Source organism: Chiroxiphia lanceolata, chromosome Z (genome assembly GCF_009829145.1).
Source record: "Chiroxiphia lanceolata isolate bChiLan1 chromosome Z, bChiLan1.pri, whole genome shotgun sequence".
NCBI classification, from domain to species: Eukaryota; Metazoa; Chordata; class Aves; order Passeriformes; family Pipridae; genus Chiroxiphia; species Chiroxiphia lanceolata.
Genome location: NC_045671.1, coordinates 28,755,018 through 28,775,686, shown reverse-complemented (window position 1 = coordinate 28,775,686; position 20,669 = coordinate 28,755,018). Strand labels below are relative to the sequence as shown.

The 20,669-nt window shown below is 39.5% G+C and overlaps 1 protein-coding gene across 25 annotated transcripts in view; it reads left to right on the top strand.

Annotated features, from left to right (window-relative positions):
* Positions 1–98: 98 nt before the first annotated feature.
* MPDZ (multiple PDZ domain crumbs cell polarity complex component) overlaps positions 99–20,669 on the top strand; it is a 110,174-nt gene continuing 89,603 nt past the window's right edge. For 15 of the 25 annotated variants that reach the window (XM_032675119.1, XM_032675124.1, XM_032675102.1 and 12 more), the window contains exons 1-6: positions 99–153; positions 8,244–8,314; positions 8,895–9,061; positions 16,287–16,508; positions 17,467–17,606; positions 19,539–19,752. In XM_032675119.1, the coding sequence (XP_032531010.1) occupies positions 8,299–8,314; positions 8,895–9,061; positions 16,287–16,508; positions 17,467–17,606; positions 19,539–19,752 (759 nt within the window). In that variant the 5' untranslated portion in view covers positions 99–153; positions 8,244–8,298. The remainder of the gene's footprint in view (positions 154–8,243; positions 8,315–8,894; positions 9,062–16,286; positions 16,509–17,466; positions 17,607–19,538; positions 19,753–20,669) is intronic. The other 10 variants (XM_032675125.1, XM_032675110.1, XM_032675123.1 and 7 more) reach the window with 1 other exon arrangement.

Here is a 20,669-nt window from a genome sequence, read left to right as displayed (position 1 = left end):
GCGGGCGGGGGGGCGGCGGCGCAGGATTAGGTTTCAGGCCGGCGGGGCGTGCCCGAGCGCGCTGCCCCCGCGGCGCGGATCGCTCGGCGCCGCTACTCGGGGGCGGGAAGGGCGGAGACCAGGGCCGGGCGGCGGGGCCGCCGAGCCGCGGGGGTAAGCGGGGCGCCGGGCCGGGCGGCGGGGAGGGGGCTGAGCCCGCCCGCGTAGTCCTGAGGGGATGCGAGCCGGGGAGGGCCCGCCATGTCGCTGGAGTTTGAGCGGCATTTTAAAATGCATTTGTCTCGCGAAGTTTTATTTATTATTGTTTTGTTGGTCCCCTGGGTGTTGCCGGGGAGGGGGATGGCTGGAGGAGGAGAGAGGCCGTGGAGCCGCGGGGGTCGCTGAGCCTGTTGCTGTGTCCCGTCCCTCCCGCCCCGGGCCGTCGGCGGGCAGCGGGAGCGGCGCTGGGGGCCGCGCTGGGCCGGGGCTCCGGCCTGCGGCGGCGGGCGGTCCGCGGGCTCCAGCGGCCTGACGGGGACACGTCCTCACATAAACAAAAGCTGAGTCTCCCCCGGCATCTGCAGGGAGCCCTGCTGCCCGCGCCCCCCCTCACCCCCCGTTTTCAAGCCCCGCCGGTGTTTCCTGCCTGGGAGGGTCTCCTCATCTGCCGCCACTGCCGCTGACCCGCGGGCGGCCCTCGGCCAGCGCCTGCGGTCGGCGGCGTTCAGCCTCGCTCGGAGCCAGAGCCGGACCGGAGGCCCGGGCGAGACCGGCTGTGTCCTTGGGCTCGGAGCGGGGCGGTGGCCCCGGGTGCTCGGGGGTCGGTACCTGTTGCCGTGGTGGTGTCGGCGCTTCCGCAGGTCCGGACCCCGCTGCGGCGCTCCAGCAGCTCCCCGGGTACGCCTTTAAACGTGACGGGTTTGGCAGAGTGGAAGCGGAGCGGCGAGGAGCCGCCCGCAGTCGTGCCCTTTGATACGTCTGGATGCTTAAAGGAAAGGGTCTGCTTTTCGGGATGGTTCGTTCCTCGTACGGTGTTCCCCCTTGCTGCCAGCACCTCCATATGTTACTGGAAATAGTAGTAGGAAGAAAGGGAGCAAAAGAAAAACTCTCACAAAGCCGACCTTTTGAACTCCGTGTACCGCATTTAACAGGCTTGATTTGCCACTTGGCTGAAGAATGCTGTGGGTTTATTTTTGTTTCCTTTTCCCTGTCTTTTGCTTTTATAACACTGCCGCGTCCCGTTATATTTTTACTTCTTAACACGTGCAGAAGGTGGGGTTTTTTATTGTAAACTGTTGAATAGAAAACGTCCTTACCGGCTTTGGTGCCAGAAATGGTATCAGAAGTCTGTCTCTGGAGCAGAGCAGTGATTTACCGTAATCAGACGGAAGGGTTTGAATTCTGCAGTTGCGGAAGTTCTATTGTGTGATACCCTGTGATTCCCATATCACTACTCCGTTGTTTTCCAAGATAACAGCAACTCGTTGGGAGGGAGGAATCTAAACTGGAAAAGGGGAAAGTGGTAAACTATTTTTTAGGAATGTTATTTGAGGCTTCTTTGGAAATTGAAAGTAGTTGTAACATTAGAGGAAAAGAATGCAGATTGAAAATATCTAAGGACATATCGACCTTAATAAGCAACATTTTTTAAGAGAGAGAACATCAACTTTTTTTTTTCCAAAATTGTTATGCATTTCTCTATGTATCTAGTTAACAGTAACATGCATGTAACATTTGCTGATTAGCTCTTGTGTTTCTAATTGTTTCCTTAATGCTTTGAAGAAGCTTTTTCATCAGTAAGTGGATACACTCTCTCCTCTTTACACTAGGAAAGTTAGATCAGTATCAGCGTCAGGCAAGAGAGAACTGCACTACTTATATACTAATTGATGATCTTTATATTCCTCCTGGCCCTTTGTCTGTGAATTCTTCAGCGAGAAATGCCGTGCAGCTTCTCAGTCACCCAGATCGTTGTAGATGGTTCTGTTTTAATAAGTAGCACTTTGATCACTGTACTGAGAACCATTTTAAAGACCTTGAAAATCATCTTCTCCATGTTTCCTGTAAGAAAGTTTATATTCTGTGAAGAGCATCCAATAAATTTTCTAATTGGCTTTATATTTGAGCATCCTGATGAAGCAATTTAAACCAATGCAGTACTATGCTGGTACTTATACTGTATCATCATTGCTAAGGACAGTTTTGTTGGCATTCCCAACAAGTCAGTACAAAAATGTGCTACTTTTGAAGTATTTCTTTCGTAGACTTTTCAAACCTTGTCCTTGCATCTGAGACCTCTTGCACAGTGGTCTTGTTATACAGTGTCCTGATTTTCTGTATAACTTGCTTGTTATTGTCGCAGTATACAATGAGAAATTTCCCTTTTCAGTTTGTAAGGAAAATAATGACTCTTTGTTGAAGCTTACTGGCAACTGTTCAGTGAAGCTTTGTATTTCTTCATTTATGTATGCTGTTGTCACCTCTGTGAAGAATGCAGTATACATTAAGAGGTGCAACTGCTGTAGGAACTATGCTTCATCAGGTTTAACTGAATTTAATGAATACGGTAATCAATTGCCTATGCTGAAAACATAAAGAGGCAATATTAATCATGCCTATGTTTTGTTAATTCAGTATCTGTTGTGTCCCATATATTCAACATATACCAAAAACTTGCTTTTCAGTTTCTGAAGCTTATGTACTTCAGAAGTTAGAAGAATTGATTCCAACTGTTCTTAATTTAAATATTTACTGAAAAAATCCTTTTTTGTAAACAGACGGTATGTTTCTTTCATTAACCAAAAAAGCCACCAAAACCCCACTAGAAACACTCCACCTACTATGTTGTCGTTTTTGCAATACTCTATGCAAATCACTTTTAAATATGCTATATCAGACAGGTTTATCAGTAGGTGAAAGCATTATGGATAGTTTAAGCCCATTTTCCAGTTGCAATTATCACTTGCATGTCAGTTAACATGGATATTTTATATTATGCTGATATAGGTCTCCTTCCAATGTTACAGAACATTATTAATTATACACAGTGAACAGACTGCCAGTTCATCAAAAAGGATTTTAAGTTTCTTTAATACATTAATGTATTGTATACAGAAGGTTAAAAATAGTTGAATGTTCAAAATTCTGTTTTCATAGTTGCTTCAAAATACATAAAGCTGTTCAACTCTATAACAGAACTTTTCTCTAACATTCAGAGCCATTACATCTCTACATATTTTTGATGCATTCAGCATTTTGCTAAACTCTAGAGGCTAGTAACATCTTTTCAGACTTCTTAGAGTCTTAATATAGGCTGTATGAATACTGCCTTTTTATTTCTACTTTGAATGTTTCAGAACAATTTTCATTAGCATAGCTTTTAAGTGTAAATGTCAGGCTTCTCTTGCTTACCTGTTACATTCCAGATAGCCAGTGGAAATCTGCTTTGTTCCTTGTGGAACAGTGCACATTAATTTTGCTTGTATGAAATCCTTAATTTGAATCAGTTCTCTCTTTTGTCATTCAGAAGCTAGCAGTCTAGGGTCTCTTGGCTGATGAAACTGAGTGGTTGATGTCAATTTGGCAAGCGCATGTCCTGTCAGTAAAATGGTAGGCTAGCCTTTTTTCCCCTTCTTTCTTCCTTTCCACTTATTGTTTTTGTTTATCATCTTTTCCCTGTTGGTCACTGTTCTCTTGCATTTATTTCCATACACTTTCTCAGTGTGCTTAAGAAAGCACTGTATGCAAGAGTAAAATTGCCTTTGTGACAGTAGAAAAATACATAGAAAAGCATGACATTTTTCAATTTACCATGAATAGTTTCTACTACATTTTTTTTGACAAGACTACTCCCAGAGAATCTGAGATCCACCTTAGTTTTCTTCCTGGGCTTAGTAGCCAGCATGCAGGATGTAACTGGGCAAAATGGAAGAGCTCTTGGAATCTGTAGGCAAAGCAGAAGGTTTAGCAGTAATTAATATCTTCCACTTCCTGCATATTTTGGTTTCCTTTCCTGCACCATGCAGTGCTAACACAATATGCCTGTTTGAGTGATAGCCAGAAAATATGGGAGGGAAATGACATGGGATAAAAATCAAATGTTAAATGATATCTCTAGCACACACAAAACCAGGCCCAAGTGTTGAAATTTAGATTAGAAGTTTCGAAATACTCTTTTTTAACAGCTGTTAAATACATGTTGTGGTTACCATGCTGCTTAATTGAAACAGATTTAATTTTAATCTCATGCCAAAGTTTGGGCCCAGAGATCACTCTTAAGATAGGCATTTCCTCTGTATGCTCAGAGCACTTCAAGTAATGCAGGAGCTACAGGGCAAAGCCTATTACTGTGTTTTCTATCTTTGGCATTGCATGTTTGGTAATCCACTGCTATGAGCATTAGTTTCCAGGGTATTATCTGAAATGACTTTGTGAAATAGTAGATGGAGTATCTATCAATGAAACAGAGTAGGTTTCTTTGTAGAAACTAAATGATCAGGTGTGAAAGAATAATCACTGGAAAAAGGTCTTTCTCTTTTCTCTTGAATCTTTTGTCTGTTTAGCTAAGTGTCTTGTGTGGCTGCAGTGGAAAGGAGGCGATCAAATAAATCTCAGGTTAGTTTTTTTAAAATTCTGCCACCTGTGGGTTTTAGCATTACAGAAGTGGACAGAAGGAAACCAGAGCTGCAACATGCCAGCTGTTTTCTGGCAACCAACCTTATCAAAGAAGGGTACCACAGAGAGTAGAGAAATGTGTATATAACACATTTTTGTTTCTTAGCATGTGAAGAGTCAAATTTCCAAAGTGCAAGTTTGAAAGGGATCATTTTTAATTTTCATTTATACTGAGAGAAGACCATGTTTGTCACCACGTGCCTGTCTAAAATTCCTTGTGTTTTCTACTTTAATGTTATAAAACAGAAGGAAAAATAAAAGGTGGAGAGGGTTTTTTTTTTTTTTTTTTGTCATAGCTTTCAAGTATCCGTGCCTTTAAAACTTGAAAGTAAATTTAACTTGCTATTTCCTTAGCAGCATTTCTTTGAGTTACCAGTTTAAAAAGTCTAACTCAGACAGTCTGTGTCCTTATTACTGTGAAGAGATTAATGAACTTTAGCACTGAAATACAAAAATAGTTAAATCTACTTTGAGCTAAGCTAGTAAGCTCTTTGAGGCATGAACAGTATGGTATGATGTATAGAAGGGCTAGTTTTGGCTTCAGGATCCTGTGATACAAATTACCAGGAGTTTGCAAAATGAGAAAATCAGAACGAATCTTCCCATTGTACATGTAGAAGTCTGTGATGGCATTATAAAAATATTCACAATAGCAAATGATAGACTTACACCTGTCAGCAAGTCATCGTGCATGCCTTCCTACTTCTCCCTAGCACATTATTTCTAGAATACCTAGAAGCAAAAGTTGGTTTAAAGGCCGGGGCAGCCTGCAGTGGGTGGTGTTGCTTATGGATGTGTTTCAGTGGTGCATTTTGGACAGATGTATGGTTGCTTCTCCTGTACTTTCAATATGTTAATGTGCCACTAAGCTGCTGCTGACAGATCCCACTTGTTACCATGGATGTGGCACAGCAGGAGCACAGTCGTGTGGGTTTTTTGCCGTTTCAGAGTGCAGGCAGAGAGAACAGGGGTCATCTGGGCCTGCGATGCGTAGAAATGCTGGTGTGCCTCAACACATTGCATCTGCCTCAGAGGTGTCCTGAGGGAAAACATCCTGACAACAGTTTTTGTCGTGCTCATGCTTATTGCTGCAGTCAACAAAAGCATTAAGCTGGCCAGCTGGGGAGGGATTTCCTGCTAATGTAAACACAAATAAACTGAGAGTTAAAAATGGATTTGCTGATACTAGCATAGCACTGGAGCAGTATTAATTTCTCTCTCTAAAGCATGAGGTAAAGAGAAAGTATGTAATGAGTGTATTAGCAGAGCTAAGGACTTCTTTTCATTGCAAATTAGATACCATCATCTCAATCTGTAGAGTATGTTTAGGACTTGAGTCTGCTTTTAGAAATCTTTCACTATAAGTTATCAGAGTTCATACCTTCAGGGTTGCCTGAACACAGTGGTGACCTTCTCTGCTGTCACTTGTAAAATATGCCTTTCACAGCACGGCAAGAATGAGATCTTTGACAGATACAGTTATGGTATAAAGCAATATCCAGCTATTCCAAAAGACAGGGACATTTTACAGCTGTATCTCTTCTCGAGGTTCTTGTGGAGCTGAAGCAGAACAGTAACCCTGTGTTTTTCCTGAGTAGTTTCGTCTGTTGAACATATAATGCTATGTGTTTTTGTGTATAGTGCTGTGATAAACAGGATCATGGCACTAAAATGACTGAAAAATACTCCATATCTATTTTTTTGCACACTTTTCTGGTTGGATCCGCTACAGACCCCTAAGAATAGCTATAGAGAAAGAACTGGAACAGTGAAACAGGAAAGAACTGCTTTGATTGGTATTGCCACTGAGAAAGACACTTTGAACGTGACATAAATGTAAACTTGTAAATAGGGACTCTGAACACAAGTGACAGTAGTTTGTTAATCTAAAAACGAGCTTTGAGTGATTAAGGTTCGAGGAAGCCAGCTTCCTTCATAATATTTAAATAATCTCATCCAACCCTTTCCATGTAAAATAGACTTAATTTTGTCTTGTTTTGTAGAGTGACAGGGTGAAAAAACAAGACAATTTCAGGTTTTGAGATCTGGCAGTCATGTGCTGGGATTTCCCTTGCCAAGTGAGAAAACAAATTCATAAAGGCTTATTTTTATTTGTTACTGATATTCTATTGGATTCTCTTGGATCATGGAATAAGATTACTTTGACAAAATCAGGTTTAAGGGATTTGAATGTTTGTCCCTAAGTGGTATGTTTTCCTGAAAAGGATGATGAGTGATTCTATACCAATGTGTTGGCAAATTCAAAAGCAACCTTCAGAGAAGTTGTGAATACTCCCATTGCTGGAAGTGTTCAAGACCAGGCTGGATGGAGCTCTGACTAGCCAGGTCTAGTGCAAGGTTCCCTACCAATGGCAGAGGGCTTGGAACAAGATGATCTCTAAGGTTCTTTCCAACCCTAACCAGTCTATGATTCTGTGATTCCATGAATAAAATTGATACAAAGCTTCTGGTATATCAAAACTAGAGAAGTCATGTTGATGGAACTTGAGACCATTTTAAACCCGTTTGGTTTGTTTTTTCTGCATAAACTCTAAATAGTATAGGCTTGACAATCAGGTTCCATAACTAATGGTCCTGGTAGGCTAGCTTACCCAGAGATCTGCCAACATCATTCCCATTTCTCTTTTTGTCCAAAGTTTCAAGAAAAAAATCTCTTTTTCTGAGTGCTTAGAGATTGCGGTTCTGCATATTTTTAAGCTCTCCAGATTCAAGTTGGGATGCTATAATGATTTTCCTGTTATAAAGAAAACAAAAGCACGATTTTGAAGGATAAGATTATGAGTTCATACACCTGCAATGATACTTGACCTCCTCACTTCTCCTTAGCTATCCATCTCATCAAACATGTTCTATCGCTACAAATTTCAGAGCAATTGGAGGCATACTGTGGAAAAAAAAGCCCCAAACAACGCCCAAAAGCAACAAAAAGAATCAACAAAGCAATTTCCAAATTTCTTCCTCCCAGCATGGAATTTCCTGCCTGAAAACGCACAGTGGTGAAAACTCAGCCATCATCCAGATCAGAGTCTCAATTCCAAAACGTATTAATGGTGGAGGCTATAATGTGAGACTCTTGCAGGTCTTTAGCATGAAGACTTTGTGATTTATGTGACTTTTCTTTAAAAAAGATTGCTTAAAAATGTGCTGTGGCTGGTGCACCTGAAATTGTCAACATAAAGCTTGAAAACTGATCCCGCAGGGAATGTCTTTTGTGAATCACTGAAAAGGAAAGCAATGAAACTGTAAAATATCAGTGACAGCGATGATTCATAGCTTCTGTTTAAAGCATTGCAGGAGATGTTGTGCAGCAGTATGCAGACAGCAGCATTGATATGGAAAGGAAAATATGACAAAGTACATTCCTAAAGCAATTTTCAGGCAGGTTTTAAGCTCCAAAGTAACTCAGAATATAGTCACCTTTGAGGTTATTTTAATTATCCATGGAGACATGTTTTTTGTGGATTGTTATTTTACTGTTTCTTGTTTTCGGAAGTCAAGCTTTTTTCTTCTCCATCAGAGCTTAACACTTCTATAAATGTGACTTTTTTTCCCTTTCTGTTATTTTTCAGGGATATATTTTCTATCTCTTACCAACGTTGAAATAGAAGCTGAGAAGAAAAAAACATGTTGGAAACAATTGGTAATTTTTTTCATTTGTATCACAGTATTTTTGTGGCCAAATCAAGTGCGCGTGATAGATTTGGGTCATTGGTATAAACTGCTGAGAGAGATTTTGAGAAAATTATCTCTTCTGATTAAAAATTTGTGTTGTGTTTGGGTTTTTGTGTTTGGAAACAGAAGATGTGCCATCATTTGTTTAGTGTATTTAATTTTTAACCTGTTGTCTTCATTTCGTTGTTTTAATCTTTGCCTGAAAGACATGAAAAAGACAAATGTTTTCTATTATGACTCTTTATGTCACTATTTATTTACAATGGTTTGTAGCCACAGTTCCTGTAACCGAATTTTAATGAAGGCTCTTTCACTTTTTTAAGCCAGTTCTTGGTGGACAAAAATGTGATTTTTATTGGCTTCTGTTTTGTGCTCTGCCTCTGACTTCCTGCTTCATTAGACATGTTTGGACTGGGATTTTTTTTGAGAACTGAGCCATTCAACTCCTCTGTAGTTTGAACAGTAAAAAGAGTTATATTTAAACCTGTTACCTGCTTAAATGTGGCTGTTTCTAGACTGCTACTGACTAGAAATAACTATCGCTACAGATACCCATCGGGCCCTCCAGGCCATGGATCGCTTACAGGCAAAACTTCGGAATCGAGGTGACATTGCAAACGAGGAGAAACTCAACTTATTAAAATCAGTGCTGCAGAGTCCTCTCTTTAATCAAATTCTGAACCTTCAGACTTCTGTTCAACAACTGAGAGATCAGGTAGGAAAAGCAGCCTTGCCAGGTGCAAGGGAAAAATTGCTAAGGTGGTGCAAAAATGTCTCCACTGTGAAATAAAATAGCTTAAACTAAAAATCTGATGCAAAGGTTCAGGGAACTGATGGGGACATACCCCATTGACTTTTCTGGGCTTTGTTGAGACCCATAGTTTGTATATGTGATTTTTATGTATATGCTCGTTACTTACAATGTGCAGGGTAGGGAAATGGTGATTTTGGGTGCAGGGTTGACACAATGCATTTTGTCTCTGCCATTCAAAAGGAGAATTCTTTCTGTGAGGTCTTAGGACTTTTATCCTAGGAGCCTCTTATTGCCCTCTTGTGTCTTACCCTGCTAAAATGAGAGTGTAAAAGGGAGGCCGTGGAATGTTGATTTCAGAAGGACATGGGGATGTTATTTTTTTCTTGATATAGGAGTAAAAGATCAAAGAGAAGCCTCCTTTTTGCTTGCTCAGGGTACTAAGTAAAAGTGTTACTTTTCTGCATCCAGGCTGATGAGAGTGAGAAAAAGGTTGGCCATAATGGCTATATTGACTTGATTTATTGTTACTGTAATTTTCTTGTCAGCAGAATAAGAACTTGTAAAATATAAAAATTGGTCCAGTAATTGAATTAGGACTAAACTGTGTATCTGCAAATAGTTGTTCCTCTTGACTCCCACAAGATGAGCAGCACTGTGTGGTATGCAGAAATGCTGAAGTGGGAGAATGCAGGCCCTGTACATGAACCTTATCATCAGTGTGGAGCCATGTCTGGTCTCTGACCGGACTGTGGTGGTGAGGATTCCTCACAATCTTCACACTACTTCAGCTGTGTGGCAGAAGAGTGCAGTGTGGCCCTTTATTGTTTCTTGTTGATCATCCTAATGCTGTTTTGCACAGGCAAGAAATAAATTAGAATACTGTCCACAGTGCTGCATTCATCACCATATTTTTCAGATTTTGCCTATATCATATTTAGACAATTGATGATATTGGAGTGATTAAAAAAAAATCTAGGAAAAAACCCTGTCCTGAAGGTTTGTTTGCTCTCCTGTTTGAAAATGAGAATTTAACAGTGACACTCAGAAATTGTGTGAATTATGTGGTGCAGAGCCTGGGAACACAGAGTGAGAAATGAAAGTGTGCCTGAAACGTTAATGGGAGTTTGGTGAAAAGACAAATTAAATTTTCACTTCTGGACATTCATTGTGAAATTAAAGGATGGTTATCTTTTTAAATACAGTTGCCTAAATTAGAAAAATGAAGCAGCTGATACTACTTATGGGTAATTTAAAACATATATTTTGTAAAAAGCAAGTAATAATTTTACCATCTGTCCTGACTCTGCAGGTTTATTTGTGCAGTAACTTTAGTGGCCTGCGCATGTTGCATGGTACATATCCTGGTACAAGGATATGTATCCTGTAACAAGGAAGCTACTTGGATGTGACTTCCCTTTTTGATACGTGGTTATATGAACACTTACACATGTAAATGTATATTTCCAGAATTCTTAGATTTGTATCAGCTCTTCATCCTGTATTTTCTCTGTAGAATCATTTCTTCCCTGTAATATAACATGAGATTGTCTGTTTTTTCTTGTTATTTAAATACTTACAAAGCATACTGAAACAGGACAAAGGATAAAAGCATGAAATAGGCATCAATGTTAAAAAAAATTGTACTTCTTGGTATTTTCAAAGGCTCATTTTTGAGGACACTCTTTTTGTGACTGACAGGGCTGTGCTCTTGAAACTCTTAAACTACAAGTTAAAGAAAACTGCAAGGCATGTGAATAGTGACCAGGCTTTTTGGCCAAGCCATGCCAGACTGAGGAAGGAGACAAATTGTTTCCCAAGCAGTTGTGGTCAGAGCTGTGTTTCAGACAGTATGACATGGTGCTGAGCTGTGCAATGACGCGATGTTGCAGTCTCTACCCAGCTGAGATTAGAATGGCTAATTTTTTTTTATGTTTAATGATGAGCTGCAATGACAGTTGAATGGGGATTTGTTTACTAAAGTGAAGTGTGACAGTCTATTTAAGCTGATCCTGTATTTTTAATCAGTTTTTAAAGAGCTATGAGAGTATTGCAAAATTATCGGGAGAAGGCCATCTTTTAGGATAGTAGAGATTGAAAGAGGGGGTGGGAGCAGAGAAGCCAGAATAGCAATTTACTTTCTAAGTCATACGAATTCCCTGCAAGTATCCCAGCAGAAGCAGGTAACCCAGTGAGACTTCATTGTGGCCCTGTAGTGGCCTCAAGAAATTTGAGGGTAGGATGTATTCCTGGCTTGAGGCACTGTGTCTGGAAGGCATAGGGATGATAGTGAAAGCCCTGCCTTCTGTTTGTGCAGTGTGTGGACTGAGTGTATGTTGCTTTTTCTGAATGTTGGGGAATCATGATGCTAAAGTCAGCAAATCTGATGCTTTGCTGCTTATTGTTAAAGTTGTTTGGTTTTTCTTCCTTTCTTTAACAAGCAGGATTTGTTTGCACTGCAAAACTGTCATTGTGAAGTTAAGAACTGAAGTGGAAAAGTCGAGGCACAGCAAAGGGCTGGGTTTTTTTTGAGAATTACTGTTTTGACTTTACTAGTCACTTGAGCTGGGGAGCACTGAAGGAAGTAAGTTTTTCTGCTATCTCTTTCTGTCCTTTATTCTTCAGTGAATGCTTGTTTTCTCATGTTAAAGAACCGTGTAGTTGTTTGAAGATAAGGAAGTGACAGAAAAACAAGGCAGAGATTGCGATGTTTTAAACTTTTCAATAATATTTATTTTCTTTATAAAATATTTTAAAGAAAATACTCAGACCATGCTAGCATTCCTCTCCTGCTTCTTTTCCTTTCCTTTTTGTCTTCCCCTCATCCGCCTCCTCTTCTTCCCCCACGTCCTCCCACCCCCCCTTCCATTCCAGTCAGGGCTCTGCCAGAACAAAATAACCCTCCCTTGGCTGAGCTGCATTCCTCAGATTTTTTGTTTTACTTGTGAGCTTGACCATCGTTTTTCCTTCACAGTAGTGGCTGGGATAGCTGGGTGTCAGCGCTAGAGAGGATTTAGGGAAGAAGTGATAAATTTTGTCTTCTCATATTGCCTGTAAACAGTTGCTGTGTTTGCATAGCTAGAGGTGTTTGGTTCACGTTCTTCCCCGTTCACTAACAACCTGTTTGCTCAGTGTTTGGAAATGAAGTGCTCATGAGAAATGCTAGTTTGGGATCTGCTTCATGCACCCTGAGGATGGAGTCATAAAGGTGCGGTCATCAGAGGGGTGCTGGTGCCACTGCCTGTTCTGGGAGCTTGGGGTCTTTCTCTGTAGGGCCAGGGGCACCTGGCAGTGCTGGGCTCAAGCAGCCTTTGCCTTGCGCTTCGCTTCCTGTCTTCTGGTGTGATCACTGTTGCAGCTGACCATTTTGCTGTTCAGGATTCTTGCAGTCAGGTGAAATACTGCCCTGTGCTTCTTGGAGTGTTCAAGGGCCGGTACTCAATGGCTGGAGCACAGAAACACTGAAAATTTGTTCTTGTCCAAGTTGAGACTTAGAAATGTTGAGGACATTGCTTTAAATGTTGATGCATTGTTAAAAAAATATTTTGAGCAACTACATGTAAGCAGTACTTGATTGTATTTTGCATCTATCTGTGCGACTGTAACATAAATTTTATCATACTCGGTGGTATTTATGAATTTTTCTTTTAGTCTTATGCAAATTATGTCCACATTGGAGTTTCTATGTACAGTTCAGAGAAAGCCAATCAAGGAAAATTGGCATAAGCCAGTTTATAAAACATAGCAATATTCTGTCATAGAGTACTTATGCAATCACAGTGCTGTAAAGCTATTTCTTGATGGAATTATGGTGAAATTATTGCTGCAATTTAGAAGTTACGAAAAATATTTCATGCAACCACGATAGCACCATAATTTTAAGATTTGCTGCCCCTGGAATGACATATACTTCTGTTGTTAGCGAGAATATACACCAGTTCTTCTGAACTTTTTCATGCTGTAAGCCTGGATTTCAGGAGGGTCAGGGAAGAGAGTGGTCCTCACGTTTCTGCTTATGATTTGTCTGGGGATTCTGAACTTATACCTTAAGTACCATTATAACTGTTGTTATAAATGTTTTTTATGGTTTTTAAAGTGTAACCATGTGTGTTTCAGAAGAGGAGGCATTGTGACTTGTGAGTTTTTTTGCACACACACATACACACAACTTCCCTCTGTTAACAGTTTAACATTTTTTCTTGGATTTTCAGAAGTCAGATGCCACTTCACATGGGATTGGCTTCCTGTGCTAAGCACATCCTTCATTGAACATGTAGCCATGTTTAAAAAAAGGTGTGATGAAAATCAGGTGTTGTTCTCGGTTTTTCCTGATATGGTTGTGTTCAATACTGTGTTGTAACTGTGCTGTTGTACTGAAGTTTTGAGGGGAAGCTTTTAAAGTTCTAGTTAAGCTAGTGTGGATTGGAGGGTTATTTTTTCCTTTTCCTGTTATATATAGTGTGCAACACTTCTTATCAGTTGATATCTTAACCATCAAGCAAATAAAAACCATCCATTGTCTTCAGAATAAGGGAGTTATTACTTAATTATGGATAATGTCTTAGAAAAGCATGAACAACTACCATCTTCTGCTTCGAAAGGTGGAAGGAGTGGAAGAGGTCAGTCGATTCCTGTATGCTTACAGTGATGTCCCAGCTCATACAAGTATGGAGAAGGATGAAATTTCAAACTGAGAAGGTGGGCACTATATTGCCAGTTTGAACAGGATTTGGTTAATGAAAATACAATGTAAAACTTAAAAATTAGTTGACCTGGAGCTGATTCTATTTTAGCATGGGAATGTCCAAATTCTCTACCAGAGAGAAAACCATAAATCCCTAAGGACATTGTCATATCTTAATTGAAGAACTCCTTCAAACTTAAATAGAGAAGAATATGGTGATACTGGGCAGATGTTCAGGTGGAAGTTAAAGTGCCCATCATATCTGCTGTTAGAACATTGGAAACAGTGAAATGAGCTGCCTAAAGCAATGAAACCACTGTTAAGTAGTACTAGGAGAACATATATAGATCATAATACAGGATGGGCCCAGAGGTCCCTCTGCATACTGAAGGTTGTCCTGTATGGGATATTGAGTGGTACAAGAAGTATCTTAGATTCAGATAAGGCATAACATACAGTTATGCCTTACAGTTGTAAGGGCAACGTGTCATTTTCTATAACCTTTTATTTTTGATGTGTAGTTCCATTTTTTCCCTTGCTGTTTTTACAGGAAGTCTGATTGTATATTAGAAAAAAAAAACAGTATCACAATGTAAACACCTCTTGTGTCATTCATGCTATTCTAAAATTGTTATAATTTTGAATTACTGTGGCTTAACATATCTTTTCGAGCATTTCATGATTTTTCTAATGCAACTTGCTCCCTGCACATTTTTGTGTAAAGGAGTACTCTAGAGGCAGGAATGATATAGACTTTTTATCCAGATTTCACAAGCTGGTGGTATTGTCTCTATGTTAGCATTCTTCACACCATTTGGTAACACGGAATAAATTTAGAGCAGTGGATCTGCAGCTACAGTCAGTTTCTGCAGCTTAAAATTCTGTTTCCGTCCTTTTTTTGCCTGCATGGCTCTTTCTTTGTAAAACAGAAGGGGTTCTAGCTTTCTGTACATAGTCTCAAATTTTGCTTTTAGCACAATCGTAGGATTGTAGAAATGAAAAAATGTTACACAGAAACAGTTAAGACTGGTTAATTGCAGTGGTGTTAGATGTTAGATACTCTTAGGATTGATAATTTCACTCATGACAATTTTTTTATGGGAAGAAATATAACAGCAGGATCTACAAGAAGATTTGAAGGTGGAGGAGAACAAGAAATAAAGCACATATTTGACCAAGTTCAGGTATATACTTTTATACATTGAAATGGAGGACATTTGGAAGGTGGAATTGAATTAACCTATTATATGGCCTCATGCAGGTGAGAAATGCAGTATGTCATAGGCTTCACTAGTTTCAAATCTGTTCATATAATATAAGGAGAAATTTTGTATTCACAGAAGGGTAGACATTTGTTTTATTGCATTTTCTTAAAGTACCCAGATGAGATGGAATTGTGTGATGGAGAGCAATATTGACCTTTTAATGACTGGACTGTTGGGAGAATGATATGATAAACCTAATAGAAGTAGCATGCTTAAACAGTTGAGACTGTGCAGTAGACATTTTAGAATATATTTACGATTCTGAAATTTTTGTTGATAAATGAAGTTTAAAAATATGACTTTAAGGAAGGGGAACCCTAGTCTTCTGTATTGTGGTACAGAATGCTAGAAAATTTGCACTGTAAAACTATGAAAAGTATTTGAAACTGCAGTACTGTGGTTAGTGTGCCAGGCAAGTATGCAGCAAATCTATGTGGAGTAAAATGGTTCGTGTTGACAGTCAACAGGCAAGCGGGACAACAACCAAATGAGGGTTTCTGCTCATCTCTCAGGTGAGCTTTGTATCACCAGCAGCCATTCATTAGTTTCACTGGCAGAGACCTGCTTGAAAAGAGGTAGTTTACTATGGCTGGGCAAAATGTAGAAATTTCTCATTTTCTTTTCTGTTCTAAGAGAATGGTATTATCAAGTCTGTCTGCGTAAAGGTACAAGTATGACTTTCAGAGCAGCCTGGTGGTTTTAGACTTGTTCAGTAATTTTGTATTTAATTCTAGCTCATGTAGATAGTCACATTGGTAGTGCCTTGTGATGCAGAAACCATGACCAGTGAAATTTGTCTTCTGTGTAGCTGGTGAGGTTTCTTTCTTTTTTTCATCAATATACACATTTTTTTTTTTTTCTTGTAAAATAAGCAATACATTTGTTTGGGTTTTGTTTTGGGTTTTTTATTTTAATACTGTTACTGTAGAAAAAGTTTGGTAATACTTGTTTACATCTACCACTGTGGTGGAATACTTCAAGATGCTATACTGATAGGAACAAATTAATTTTAGGCAATTCTAAGTTGTTTTTGTCAATTTCTGTGTTTTATGCTGGTAGTTCACAACTGTACATTGATTATAAATATCGAAGGTAATTTTTCTTTTTAAAATGTCTTTTTGAAATTGCAAATTGGTATTTCAGGTACTTTTTACAATCAATTGACTTACTATGATGCTCTTATGTAGGCGGGAGGTTTTTGCTGTGTCTATAAATCTGTGTTGCCATCAATCTTTTACAGGTAAATATTACACCCTCCATACATTCCACTGATGAATTCCCTCAGCTTCTCCATCATGGTGTGAACATGGGGTCCTTGCCACTTAATGAGTCATATTTGTTGGCTCAGCAGAATGGCAGCCCAGCTAATGTGCTAGAAGCATCAATGAGATCCATTACTCCTCAGATTAATGGGAAGTCCTCTAGTGATGACTTTGAGCAGCTGATCAGAAACATGTCCCAGGTAAACTTGTCTTACAGTAACCACAGAATGTGGATTACTGATTATCTGATGATTAAAATACATGTATGCTTACTTAAAAGCAATTGTGTTATTACGCAGACCAGAGCTCACTTCCTATATAAAATAAAAGTAACCTTTTAATTTGAGGAACAATTAGTAAATGAGAAAGCAGGTGAAAAAGTGGTCTTGACATTATCACTGCTGAGTTACTGTCCTTAGCTGGCCTGTGTGTGTCTCACAGATCAGCATCCCATTATCTTTTTATGCACATTGTAGAACTGCCTCTCTGTCCATGGGGGAGATACTTTGTCAGAGCATCCTTTTGTATGCATAACTAATGACAGCTAGACTTTCTTGGAAATTAAATGGAAAATTCCTTTTTGGCCTTGCTGTGTAATCTTACTACTTTCCTGTAGCAGCCAGAAATGATGCACAAGTCCCTACAGTGACTGGAGCTGAGAATGCCCAGGCATATATTCTAGGATTTTTGTAATTAATCTGTAAAAAAGTTCTGATAGGAGAAGTTTAATGCTTTTATGGAGAGCCTTTTGCATAGTCCTACTTTTTTCATCTTTCTGAAATTCTTCCTCTTTTTCAAGTTTTGCTTGAAAGTTGACCTGTACCCTCTAAAATTTTATAGATGCATATCCTACTTTAGTCACTACTAAGCTTAAAGTCTGTATATTTAGCTGTTCTTCCCTGATTTCCTCTTCGGGGCTGTGGTAGTCTTTTATTTCTCAAATCTTTTCTGTATGATAGGAAAAAATCAGAAATGAACAACTATGTTTCACTTATTAGCCTGTATAGTCTTGCCCAACTGTAACTGTAACTCGCAAATTAGCAACTAATTTCCAAGTTGTTTATAACATTTGTTATTACTGTTTTTCAACATTTTTAACCTTTGTTCATTTTTAACCTTTTAACATTTGTACCCTTTTTTTTAAATTCTGCTGAACAGGGTCGTCTTGTTGAGACAATTGAACTTACTAAACCTCTAAGTGGTGGTCTGGGCTTCAGTGTTGTGGGACTCAAGAGTGAAAACAGGGGAGAACTAGGAATATTTGTGCAAGAAATCCAGGAGGGAAGTGTGGCACATAGGTAAGAAAACTGTTGGAATATTTTACTATACCAAATGTTAATATGACAGTGCAATTTAGTTGTGTTAGTGCTGTTATTTTTGTGGTACAAGAGCATTTTTCTCTCATATCCTAAGCATCATTGCAGATGTAAAATTACTTAACACTGCAATTTTTGTGATGTTGGAACAGGACAACATATGACGTGTTCTGAATTTATTAAAACTACTTATGTCCTTCTCTGTGGTTTGTTTATAATATCTCCTTTTAAATAGGGAAAAAGGGGAGGCTGCCATTCTTTGTTGAGTCTTTTAACGCTGAAATCCATATTTTGCCATCCTTGAATGCATTGAAAAACAATTTTATGCAAAATAGTCAGCTGTAACTAGCAGTGTTATTTGTAAGGTATGGCCCACTGAGCAGGTGGGAAACCAAGCTTTAAAGTCAAGCAAGGCTTGACCTAAACTCAGAGATATTCAAAGAGATATTAAGTTGATGTTACAGAAGCTCAGCAATAATAATAGCTTGCTGAAAATATACTTTAGGCTTAAACTCAAATTTCACAAGTAGTGTTGAGAGAAATGAGTTTCTGCTGTAAGAACAGCCCAAGGGAGCAAACAAACCTAGTGGTGAATGGCAGCAGTGCAAGGTTCACTGCAGGCTGGTGAGGTGTATCAGTCATCAAGGAACCTGGCCAGAGCTGCTTTGCAGTGTGTTGTGTGGGGAGGTGTGAGTCATGTTGATTCTATTTTTCGCTGTACTGTAGGGAGAAGATTTTGGATTATTTGTGATCTGAACAGTGTATTTTTAACAGAGGCCAGAGCATGGTCTGCAGAGTTAATTAAGTTACAGAAAGCATCATGCTCTACTTATTCTCAATATTTTCTAATTTGCCTAAATTTCCCCCTTTTTTCTTTCTTCCCATTGAAGTGGTATTTGCTTTTACTTCTTTTATTGCATGGAGATGAGACCTGTCTTTACTGAATCAGGCCCTGCCTGATTCAATGTCCAGAAGAGAAACATTCAACAACTGTTACAGGGGTCATAAATGAGAAAGGCCCTGGCAATAATAAATCTTCAAGAGCACTCTGGAAAACAGTTCGAATTCACAAGTGAAATTCTTTTTCCTGAATGCTGTAACTGAGCTTCTACTGTGTAGGTACTCACAAAAGCTGGTGTAGTAGGGATCCTTGTTTTCATTGCTGCCCTTTGTTTTCGAAGTGTTGGCACTTTAGGATGCAAAGAATTGGTGAAGAAAGTAGCAGGTAATTCAATTTTGTAGGCTTCATGCACTTCCTTTGGATTAGGTCTGGGGAAGGGCTCAGTGTGTAATTTTACAGTAGTTGTCAGAAAGCAGAGGGGTTTTTTTTGTTTTAATTTTTTCCCCTTGCATAAAAGGGATCTGTTTTATCATTTTCATTCTCTTTTTTTATTTGCCTAGCCTTCTTTTTTTCTTTTTTTCTTTTCCTTTTTTTTCCTTATTTTTCAGCAAAACAAAATTTGTTTCTGTAACATCTTCATGAAAGTGTGTTCCACTCCACAGTTTGATGAATATTCAGGATAGGGGCACTGAACAAAGTCAAGCACTTGATGTGTAAAGCAAGAGGCTCAAAGTCAAGAATAAACACAAGCTCCTAGGCTGTGTTTGGGAGTGACTGAGATTAATATGCTTAGTCTCGCATGGGGGTACAGGGAGAAGAAAGCTGGCTAGGGGGTAGTAGCCAGGGGACAGTGGCAGTGGGATTAGCTTCAAAGGAAGCAATCACCAGGGTGCCGCATCAGCTCCTTTCAGCAAAACTGCAGGGAGGGATTAAAAAGTGGGGGGAATAGAGACTGGGTTATTAAAAATACTGGAAAATTGTCAAAATATTGCAATTTCTGTGGCAATGCTTCCTTGGTTTTTCTGATTTGTTTATTTTGTCATCCTCCTTCCCTGTTTACATCTATGTGACAGAGATGGAAAGCTGAAGGAAGCAGATCAAATCCTTGCTATTAATGGACAAGCCCTTGATCAGACAATTACGCATCAACAGGCTATCAGCATCCTGCAGAAAGCAAAAGATAATGTCCAGCTAGTTGTGGCCAGGGGCACTTTTCCTCAGCTCATCAGTCCTGTAGTTTCCAGGTCTCCATCTGCTGCTAGCACAGTTTCAGCCCATTCCAACCCAGTGAGTATACCCCAAACATCTGCGTATTCAGTTCTGGTCATGTATGTACTTACTGCATATAGGATTTTGAGACGTTTTTTGTAACTTGTATATACACACCTTCAAATTTCTCAAGGCTTTTCTTCTATTTATCTTTGCTGTACCTTTGCCCATGCAAAGAGTAGAAAATATTCAGGTTTGCTGGGGGGAAATCTTCATCTTGGATGTATTCCTTCCTCTCATCTGCCAAATTATCTGTATCTACCAGTGCAAATATAGCGTATTTACCTTGATGAAGTTTTATTTTGAGATTGCAGCAAACAAGATCTTTTTTTTTCTTTGCCTTCTGCTCGGGCAAACAGAATTTTTTGAGGCATTGCAATCTGATCCACACCACCAGCTGAATGAGTACTTACGTGTTTGTTTCTCTGTTCTGTTAGCGTGGGGGATCCAAGTAGAGTGACAAGTAACATTAAAATGCATGGATGCATTTTAGGACCCCCCAGAAAACAGCTCTGCTACAATTCCTTTCTTTTGAATGCTGGTATCTTACTCATGTAATGCCTTGTTGTCCTGGGATGAAACAACCTGTCTTTAGTTTCTGTAGGTTTTGCTGTTCAGTCATCTGTGGCCCTTCTTTAAGGGAGTTGATAACCAGCAGTATAGAGAGCAATTGGTCTGGAAAACGCGGCTGTTTTAGTGGCTTTTTAATCATTAGCATAAAATTTTTAGTGAAAGAATGTCAGAATTATTCTTTTTCATCTGTGTGCAGGAATGCAGCTGACTGACCTAAGCTTTCCTGCCAGCACACAGGAGAGGCCTGCTCTCTTCCAGTATTGCTGTGACACACTTTTTTCTCTATGTGATTGCCTCTGTATTCTCCAAACAACTTCCCTTGCTTGAAAAAATGTTCCTTTTAAACATGCCACAGCTTTTGG